General features: G+C 44.1%; 1 protein-coding gene across 1 annotated transcript; it reads right to left on the bottom strand.

The window, feature by feature from the left end:
• Positions 1–1,124: 1,124 nt before the first annotated feature.
• On the bottom strand, positions 1,125–10,161 carry PRDX3 (peroxiredoxin 3). The gene is made up of 7 exons (XM_012642409.1): positions 10,071–10,161; positions 8,838–8,964; positions 6,516–6,657; positions 5,802–5,937; positions 4,584–4,687; positions 2,216–2,381; positions 1,125–1,868 (listed from the first exon to the last, which is right to left on the bottom strand). The coding sequence occupies exons 1-7, from the start codon at positions 10,104–10,106 to the stop codon at positions 1,815–1,817; spliced, it is 765 nt and encodes a 254-aa protein (XP_012497863.1). The 5' UTR covers positions 10,107–10,161; the 3' UTR covers positions 1,125–1,814.
• Between the last annotated feature and the right edge of the window lie 466 nt (positions 10,162–10,627).

The raw sequence follows: 10,627 nt of genomic DNA, 5'->3' as shown, positions 1-10,627 counted from the left end.
AGGCCCGTGTGACTTGGTTCCTACATTTGCTCAGCTGACCCGGTTCACTTTTCTGTAAACTTTGAGCCCATCTCCTCTTCTAGGAAGCCTTTCCTGACTTCCAGAACTGAGTAAGATGCCCCCTGCTGTGTCCACATTATGCCCCAGAAATCCATCTATGGCACCACAGTATTTAGCAGAACATATTATTCTGTTGGTTCTATCCTGAAGTATGTCACACAGTCAGCCCAGCTGGCCTCTCCTTCCCCACTTTGGACCCCAATAGTCCTGTCTTAACAAAGGAGCCAGAGCCATCTTAGGACAAGTTGATGTCACTCTTCTTTTCAAAACCTTCCTGATGGTTCCCATCCCAGAACAGAACCAGTCCTTAGCTTGCCCATAAGGGCATTCTGGACACCCTCACCACCATCCTCCTCCTTCACTACTGCAGTCACATGGCCTCCTTGCAATTCTCCATCTATCCCAAGCCCACTTTAGCCTCAGGGCCTTTGCACTTGCCATGCCCTCTGCCTAGCGGTTTCTAATCCCTCTAATTCCCTCACTTTCTACATGTTTTCTTTTATTTGGTCCTCATCAAAACCCTAAGATAGGTACAATTGTCCTCATTTTACAGATGAGAAAATAGACCCAGAGGGACTGACTTTCCCTTAAGGCTCTCCTTGACAACCTTATCTAGAACAACACCTACAACTCTCTGCTCTAGCCCCCTGCTCCACCTTACTTTCCTTCCAAACACTCTATGTATTTTAATTTTATTGTGCTTCCCTTCTAGAATATGAGCATAAAGACAGGGGCTTGAATTTTTTTGTTCATTCTTGCACCTCCTGATCAGCACACGGCACGTGGTAGGCACTCAAGGATTTACTGAATAATGTTTCCATATCTGTTTTCCCCTAAACTGAGCTCCTTGAGTGTGGAGCCAGCATTGTATTCACGTTTGTGGCCCATCTTTGTGGTAAATGCCCGATAAATGTTTGTTGATACAATCAGAGAAGGAAAAACAGACCCCAGAATAAGCTGATTCAACAGTTAATGGTTTCAAAATGCAAGTATTTTAAAATATGTTTATTTTTTTATACATTTGATAATGAACACTTCAAGAAAGAAAATTATAATAATTTCAAAGGCAATCCCTGGATTCAATAAATATCCTTTATAATTATACCTAATCAATGTCTAGAAACATGTAGACACTAAGTTAGCTAATGAATACAATCAGTAAAATGACTATATAAACTATAAATCTCAGGGATGAGGACCATGCATGATCAGTTAAGTCACTTTGCCGCGCTTTTTTATAACATGATTCACATTTTCTTCAATCACACATACATCCATTGCGAGAGTTAAGTTAGACTGCTGATGCTAACAACTTAAATTGTGATCTTTGTTACCTTAAAAGATTCAGTGTAATACAAAGAAATTCAAAAAGAAAATTTCAGGACCCTTGATCAGAGGCTTTTGATGCTTGTCGTACTACTTTGGTGTAGACGAAGGTTTAAGTAAGGCTAAGAAAAAAGAGTGTTTCTTTTACCCATTGAAGACATGATCTAAGAAACAGGAGAACAAGGCATTCTGCAGAAACTAGCTAGCTAGCCATCAAGATGTTACCAATAAAGTACTCTTTATGCTAGCAACTAACCACATTTAAAAAGCCTTAGCCAGCATTACAAAAACAAACTATAGAGTAATATTTATGAATACAAGCATAATTGGTTCTTTGCCTTCCACAACAATCATCTCTGCAATGCTAAAAGCAGATTCCAACTGTGGTTCTCCTCTGGTGTGAGAAGCTGCAGGTACACACGGGCGATCTACTGGTTTACCTTCTCAAAGTATTCTTTGGAAGCAGTTGGATTTGGCTTGATCTGAAAATACAAAAACATTTAATTGGGTAACGGAGTTTATGACAATAGTCTCAAAAGTGAGTTGAAAGCTACCAATTTTCAACCTAAAGTTCTTTAAATTTTTCAAGATTGGTCTGTTTCCTTTCAAACACATGGGGGAAGTTACATTAACAGCCCACAGGGGTCCCACGTGCCCCGCCCCGCCCCCACGCCGTCTACCCACCAGCAGCTTCCCCCGTTTGCGCACCAGCTACATCCCTGCTTCAAGGGCAGGCTCCCTTTTGCGCATATTCCCAGCCAACAGCCCTTGAGGCAGAAAGGACCTGGGACGCTGCTGGGATCCCACTGCTTTGGGGAAAAAAACCTACTGTAGGAGAATCCGGTGTCCAGTTTGCTGGGCAGACTTCTCCATGAGCTTCCACAAACTGGAATGCCTTCACCAAGCGGAGGGTCTCTTCCACACTTCGGCCCACTGGGAGATCATTGACACTCAAATGTTTGATGACTCCATTGGGGTCGATTATGAAGAGACCTCTGCATCAGAATTTATCCCCATTAGTACCTCAACAGCACTGGAACTAGAAACAGTCTGACTTCTGCCCTTTTATGTCTTTAATTCTCCTTTTAATAAAATTTATGAAGCTCTATAATATGCTTTAAAATGGGATTTTCATCGTTGTACAGAAAACTTACAATCTCATTGATGACAGATGCTTTCACAAAGGCAGGACTGGACCAGGTCACCATTGAAAACATGCAATATGGTCACATTTACAAATTCAAAATTGTGCCCTTAAATTGTGCCACACAGTATCTGAAAGTCACTGAACTACAGTGAAGATTTGTTTTTACCTATTAGTGATCTGGCAAGCATTCTTTGGGCTGCTGTATCAAATCTTGGCAAGAAATCATAAGCAAATGGGAAGGGACAGAGATGTATATTATCTATGTTCAATAAATAGTTATTAAATGAGTGAATTCTTGGGTAAATGGGGGCAAATCCCATAGGAAAATCTCTGTAGAAAGAATTTACTGGCTCTAAGCTCTGCAGAGCAGAAAACCAAACCCATCACTTTTTATTACTTAGCAGCATTGCAGTGAGATGACTCACCCTACCAGTGGTCTGTGTTCACCTTCTGTGTTAGTGTTACTGTGATATATGCAGATATGTTTAACCTAGAAGTTTTTGGTTTTTTGTTTTGTTTGAGACTGGGGTCTGTGTCGCCCAGGCTGGAGTGCAGTGGCTATTCTCAGGCACAATCATAGCTCACCACAGCCTCGAATTACTGAGCTCAAGTAAGTGATCCTCCCACCTCAGCCTCCTGAATAAATGGGACATGTGCACACCACTGCACTCAGGTGTTTAACCCAGAGGTCTTAAAAGACCATCTTAAAAGAATGTGGGAATTCCAAGTATTGATCACTTAGGGAAAAGTCAAGTTACAGAAAACTCAAGGTAAAAAGGTGCTCTCCCTCCCTGGGCCTGGCACTCGGGGGTCTGGGCTTTGAGGCAACTGGTCCTGGTGCATGCCTCCTAGGGGTGGAGCCAGCTAGAGTCCACCAGTGAAAACAAAGGCAGAGCTGGGATGGAGCAGGGCCCATGGACTCCAGAAAGAAAGTTGCATCTTACTAGCCACACTCGGCTTCTCTCTCTTGTTAATCCTGATATTAAAACCAGAAGGGACATAACTGAAAAATTAGCAACTCTCCACAGAGAAGGGGACTCTGGGATAAAAACAGCTGGCACTTTCTCCTGCCATTGCCAATTGTGAAAGAGCTAGACTTTAGGTTATTAAAGGAAGAAGTCAAAAAGGCCCAAATGCCAAGATGCCACCCTAAAATCCTAGGTGTAACCCACGAGGAGAGCAGGCTAGAGGTCAGCTACAAGAGAGAACTGGCGAGCTGGGTCCTACACAACTGTGAGGCACAGCAAATCAAGGCCCTCTCCTCCTGCCTGGAGGTCAAATTCTGCCCAATCCCTCCTTCACTCCTGTTCTCAGCAGACTTCAAATGTCAGCTCTAAGACCTAAGTTCTCACCCCTCCCAGAAAGGTTGTGTTTGTTCGACTGTGTAAGACTGAAAGCTTTTCACACTCAAAGGAATAAAAGTTTAACCAGAGACTGATGCAGACAGAAAAGACAATCTGTTCTGACAGAGGTCGGAACAACAGCTGCCAGGAACGATGCTAAAAACTCTAGCTGCACCACTCATTTAATTCTTACACCTAACCCATGAGGTACATCCTCATTTTAGGTATGGGAAAACTGGGGTTCAAAGAGGTTAAACCACTTGCCCAAAGTCATGCAGCCTAATTAAGTAAGTGAATTTAAAAAAAGAAAAATCAAACCCAGGTCTCTTTGATTCCAGGGGCTGTACAAGATTGTCACCATCCCAGGAGACTGCCTTTCACACGGCTACTCCTCCCCTTTCCAAACAGCTGGCGGGCTTCACTGCCAGGAGGATGGTTTCGGAGTATGGAGCAGTGTGACCATCAAGACACAGATACCCTTCTTCACAAAGAGACCCAGAGGGGGTCTTTCTCCTGCCACAGGTAGAGGGAGCACACAAGTCTCAGCCTTTTCCGAAAGACTGCCAACCCCCGAATGAGGCTTACTAAAAGACTAAAATTAAGGATTTAAAAAAAAATGCTTTACCAAGGTCTATATAAATCCCCTAAGAAACAGGATAATACTAAGCATGAAAATGATTTTAAGTTTATAAGGAATAGGATCTTACCTGAGTGCAAGACCAGGGCCTTCTAACAGCACACCGTAGTCTCGGGAAATTTGTTTAGTAAAATCTGACAAGAGCGCGATGTTCATGTGGCCCAAACCACCATTCTATTAAAAATGCAAACATGACTGGCTGTTATTTTGTATGGTCTCACAACATTCTTGACCAGGTACTACAATGTTTGAGACCAACAATAATGACAATAGGTAAAAGTAACTGAGCATGAACAATGGGGCCAAGCACTATTCTGTAATCTTTTCATTAACTTACTTCTTCCTCACAAGCATCCTGAAATAGTTACTTTTATCAAGATGAGGAAACTGAGGCACACAAAGGTTAAGTAACTTGATCAAGGTCACAGCTAGAAAAGGGCAGAAGCAGAATTTAATCCCAGATAATACTATAGATAATACTATAGACCTTATTCTAATTCTTTTTTTTTTTTTTTAAAGACAGGGTCTCACTGTATTGCCCAGGTTAGAGTGCAGTGGCGTCATCATAGCTCACTACAGCCTTGAACTCCTGAGCTCAAATGATCCTCCTGCCTCAGCCTCCCCAGTAGCTGGGACTATAGGCGTGTACCACCACGCCTGGCTGATTTTTTTATTGTTTGTAGAGACAGGGTCTGGCTATGTTGTCCAGGCTGGTCTCAAGCTCCTGCCTCAGGCAATCTTCCTGGCAGCCTCCCAAAGTGCTGAGATATACAGGTGTGAGCCACCATGCCCAGCCTAATTCTTAAAGCATTCTTTTAGTTGAAGACAAGTTTCTCAAACAAAAAAATGGCAGAGTAATAAAAAAATAATCTGATCTTAATAGTCCAGTAGCATAGCTAAAAATTTTAATTCTTCCAAGCAAGTTTCTAGGCAAGAATACTGATCACACAGAACAGTGAAATCAGAGAACCTCTCACAAGCCTGCAGGGTGCATGCGACCTGCAGAGAGTACAGGCGAAGGGGGAGGCAATGGACCCCAGCTGTTTCCCCTGCCCACAGAGCCTGTCACCGTTACTGCTTATACCTTAGAAAATACAAGTATAGTGGGCAGTAAATATATACACAACGTCAAAGAGATATAGACAGAAACACACATTGTCAGGAAGTAAGGACTACAAATAGCCCATTTCAGACCAGTCATGCTTTGACAAAGTCTAGGTTGGTCTTTCCTGGGATCTTTTCTGTTTTTAACATCACAAGTGCAAAGGCAAGGTGAGCGACGCTGTACCTTCCTTGGTGTATTTATCCAGGCAAGATGACTGAAGTGGGAATCCACTGAGACTGCAACGACTTCACAGTTCACATCGCGAAATTCATTGGCCTTGTCACTAAAAGCAACAATTTCGGTAGGACACACAAAGGTGCTGGGGAAAAAGCGTAGAAGTTTTCATCAGAGAACTTAAAAACAAGGATTTTAACAATAAGTAATCCAAAAACTAGTTCAATTTTTACTGAAGAGTGAAATAGGCAAAATGATTAACATCCTCACTGGACTCTAGTGTTACACTGGTTAAAGAACCACTATCTCCTTCCACCTTTTTATGGAAGGAATTGTATCAAAAATGGGGGAGGGGACACATTTTAAGAATAAAAAGGTTGTATTTAAATAAAGTATCTATGAAAAATTCATTTTAATATCATTACTTTTCTCATTTCTCCCCAGAACAGTGAAAACTTCTTCATAGGCTAACTTAAGGAATCACTGCTCCAGGGCACATAAAATAGAGCCATATTAAAACCCTATCATTAAAGGGAAAACCACTTCACCCTGCAAGTTTATCACTTGTAAATCACCTACAGATGCAAGCTGTAATCAACAAGGCCATCAGGAATAAAGGGTCAGAAAGAAAACTTCCCTTGACAAGGAGAGTAACTAGAGGTAGACAATTTCAGTGTGGAAGCTCTCAGAATGACACGAAAGCATCATAGAAAATACACTTACAAATCCAAAGGATAGAAGAAAAGCACCAAATATTTCCCCTTAAAGTCATCAAGGCTTAGGTCTTTGAACTCCCCATTGACAACGGCTGTACCCTTAAAATAGGGTGCATGCTGAGTGACAGCAGGGGCATGGTACGAGGAACCTGAAAAAAACCCACACACATATGTAGTTCATCATTTGCTACATCAAGCATGTATTTGATTTTATTTAAACTTCTCACTGTAATTAATTATTAGTATAAATCAATTAAAAGATTCAGTTCAACTGTACGTCTTAGGTACAGTTGTCCCTTGGTATCCATGGGGGTTGTTTTCAAGAGCCCTGCTGATGCCAATATCCAGATGCTCAAGTCCCTTATAAAAAATGGAGTAGTATTTGCATATAACCTATGCACATCCTCCTGTATACTTTAAATCATCTCTAGGTTACTTATAATACCTAATACAATGTAAATGCTACGTAAACAGTTGTTATATTGCATTGCTTAGGCAATGACAAGAAAAGAGTCTGTACATATTCAGTACAGACATAATCATCCATTTTTTCCCCTAGAATATTTTTTTTTGAGACAGAGTCTTGCTCTGTTGCCCGGGCTAGAGTAACATGGCATCAGCCTACCTCACAGCAACCTCAAACTCCTGGGCTCAAGCCATCCTTCTGCCTCAGCTTCCCCAGTAGCTGGGACTACAGGCAAGCATCACTATACCCGGCTAATTTTTTCTATTTTTAGTTGTCCAGCTAATTTCTTTCTATTTTTAGTAGAGACAGGGTCTTGCTCTTGTTCAGGCTGGTCTGGAATTCCTGAGCTCAAGCGATCCTCCCACCTTGGCCTCCCAGAGTGCTAGGATTACAGGCACGAGCCACCGTGCCTAGCCTCCCAGAATATTTTTGATCTGTGGTTGATTAAACCTAAGACAGAGATGGAGGGCCAACTGTACAGTAATTTCTCCTTCTATAGTTCTAGACTGTACACAAATTGAATTCTAAGTGCTATGGAAACTAAAAAGAGGAAGACAAAGGTAGTAGGGATGAAATTAAGGAAGACATGAGACAAGGGATGAATTCTAAATATGGTTCAGATTTTGTCCTGTCTAGATGGGACAGGGCAGATGAGATGGAGGAAGTGGCAGGAAGGAGGAAGGAAGAGGGCACGTGCAGGGAACTGCCTGTGGCACAGGCTGCTGAGGACAAAGCAAGCAGGAAGGGCTGAAGGCCATGCTTCAAGGGTCCTTAAACACCAGGCTGCTGAGTCAGTTCTTAATAGGAGAGATAACAGGGAGTCACGGGAGGTTTTTAGGAGAAGATACAAGAGGAGACTGCTATTTTTAGGAAGATAGTTTGAGAGGAAGGTAAGAGGAGCAAGAAGAGGGGAGACACATTAGGAGGTGATTTCAGTAATCTCAGTAAGAGGTATTGAGGGGAGGGTCGTGGCAGAAAGGACAGGAATGGATGAAGATATGTGTCAAAACTGGAGAGGACTTGCTTCTATCTGGGAATGAGGGACAAAGGAGATGCAGTGTCAAAATGCCTGGGACTGCCATGAACAGAAACAGGAGAAATTGCTGGGATGAGGATTTGGGACTAATGGAGGAAAGTTTTAACCTGTAGCATCGAATCACTACTAGAAATACTTTAAAGACCCAGGGTAGTAAAAATGTGAAACTTCTTAGAACATTTCACACACAAACAAAGGCTTTGCTAAAGTATATCTCCTAAACCATTTATGATTTTTCAAAGCCTAGACAAATCTAAAGGAGGTATTTTCAAATACCAATCGTTATCAAAGGCTGAGCTCAGCAAAGTTTGCATCCTAGAGAATGGAGTGCAAATTTCAAGAAACAGCTAAGTTTCACTCAGGTCACGGAGGATCCCATTAGACAGGTCTGGTTCCTAAGTGGCTAGCTGGAGCCAGCAGACAGGTTTGAATCGTAGAGCAGCTGTCATTTCCGGTCCCCACAGGCTGCTCAACACTCACACCCCTTCATTCACAGCAGACCCGGAAGGCATCTGAGTTCCCCCGACCTCATGCCCTCAGAAAGCTCTGGCAACTAAAACAGAAATGTGACAAGGGCAGTTTGCCTCAGTGAATCTCAACCTGGCTGCACATTAGAATTACCCAGTGAACTTTTAAAAAATACTGACATCCTGGTCTCACCCCTGAGATGGATTTAATTTGTCTGGGGGGTAGGTACTGGGGCAGTGCTGTGGTTTTAAAAGCTCCCAAGGTGAATCCAATGTAAAGCCAGGGTTCAGAACCCCTGTCCAGAGACGATGATTTGAGTTTCCTTTACCTGGGTCCAACTAAGGCATAACAACACTTACTGGTGCTAAAGGCTTGGCCAGAACCAGACCACAACACATTTGTCAAGCCCGTTCTTCTGACAGCAGCAGGCCTAAGGGATGCGGAAGCAGAGATGCCCCAAGGGATGGTGCTCACATGTCGAGCAACCTGGAAAGAAAAACACTTTATATCAGAAAGTTTTTCCAGACTGGTGACTGAAGCCTGGTCCTGCTGAAAGGGCATCATGCCAATGGTGGCCTCAGCTGTCCTTGTCCCCGTGAACCAAATACCAAACCCAAAACTCTAAGAGCATCATTTGGGTCTCCATGTTTTTAACATTCCCTTCTGATTCTAGCTCCTTTGCCGACTGGAAGGTGGAGGGTAACTATAAAAGCTCGAAGACTGTACAATTAAAAACTCCATGCTCTTAAAAGCAACACAGAGGGTTCAAAACCCCGGGGATTTGGCCAGACCTTGTGTATTTAAGCCCTTTCCCAGCACTATCTGCTGAGCATGTGCTACCATGTCAAGGCTTTCCTTACAAAAGACAAGGTCTCCAGCCCCACGAAGTAAATAAGTAGAGCAAGGTTCAGCCTCTGGGAAAGTCTGGACAAGGCTCAAGGGAAATGTTTGCTCAACTTTAATGACTCAGGAAGAACGGCCTGCGTTGAACCCCACCATGAGAAAGGGTGGGTAGCAAGATAGCACTGGGCTTTGCCAGGAGAAAAGCAGAAAACAAGGACAAACAACGGCAGAGACACCGGGAAGGTGGGCCGGGAGGGGGCCCAAGGGGGGCGGGTGCCTTTTGTTACTTTAGCACTTTTCGTGTTTCCATCCAGCATTTAACTGGCTGTTCACAGCAATGCCTTTATACAGGCATCATTGTTTCAACTTAAGGAAAATAAAAACGTTCAGAAAGGCGAAGTCACTTGTCCAAGGTCATAGAGTCAGTGACAGAGCGGGGCCAGGATGTCTCCAGGCCCAGGACCGGATGCTTACTTAGGTGGGGAAGGGATGGGGACCGGAGACTCACAGCCAGGAGGGACTCGGGGAGCCGGTCGCTAGGAAGGAGCGGGAGAAGGGAGCGGGAGAAGGGCGGTTCTGCGCAGGCGCAAGGAGCTTGCCCGGGAGGAGGCCTCTGGGTCCGTTACCCACTGACACCTCGACGAAGGGCGAATGGCCCCCAGGCCCAGGAGAGCGGGATCTGCCTGGGAAGCAAGTTCCTGGAGCCACCACGGTGTCTACACGCCTGTCCCCACACAACAGCTACTCACCGAGACCCGGAGCAACCTGCACACAGCTGCCGCCATCTTCAGTGTACGCAGGAGTCGCAGGGCAGGCGGAGACGCAGGGGAGGCGGGGCCTACGGGGGGCGGGGCCTTGGGTGACGGGGGCGGGGCCTGGAGGAGCCTCCTGCCTTTTCGGGCCCCTGAGAGAGAAATTTCCTTTACGGCTGAATGGCTGGGAAAACGACGCTTTGTCTTCCTACTTGTCGTCCCAACCTAGAAAGAACTAACCCAGGAGGGGAGCTAAGTATTTCCATATTTCCTACGGATTTTTTTGTTGCCCTTGTGTAGATTCCTGTTTCTACCATTTCTGTGAAAGGATCCCTGTCCTATTTGGGCCGCAGGTGAAGCCTTCTGGCTTCTGCAAGATAGAAAATTAATTATTAACGTAGTTTAGTCCCTTAATAAGCTAATTGGGTCAGACACATCAAGGCTTTATTGGCCTGGAAACCTGTGGGATTGGGTGTGGGCTTCCATTTTGGACTCTTCCCAAAACTGGGAGAATAGTGACAAATTTAAAATTTGGTTTTTGTCCGTTAGTAAAG

Source organism: Propithecus coquereli, unplaced genomic scaffold (genome assembly GCF_000956105.1).
Source record: "Propithecus coquereli isolate 6110/MARCELLA unplaced genomic scaffold, Pcoq_1.0 Scaffold179, whole genome shotgun sequence".
Lineage (NCBI taxonomy): Eukaryota > Metazoa > Chordata > Mammalia > Primates > Indriidae > Propithecus > Propithecus coquereli.
This window is presented reverse-complemented; position numbering and strand designations above follow the sequence as displayed.

Bases quoted from the DNA above. Each gene is read 5' to 3' on its own strand.
- PRDX3 (XM_012642409.1), bottom strand. From the start codon at position 10,106: ATGGCGGCAGCTGTGTGCAGGTTGCTCCGGGTCTCG. The intron at 6,658-8,837 runs GTAAGTGTTGTT...GGTTTTTTTCAG, and splicing joins TGGCCAAGCCTTTAGCACCA to GTTCCTCGTACCATGCCCCT. The intron at 5,938-6,515 runs GTAAGTGTATTT...CTTTTTCCCCAG, and splicing joins TTCTTCTATCCTTTGGATTT to CACCTTTGTGTGTCCTACCG.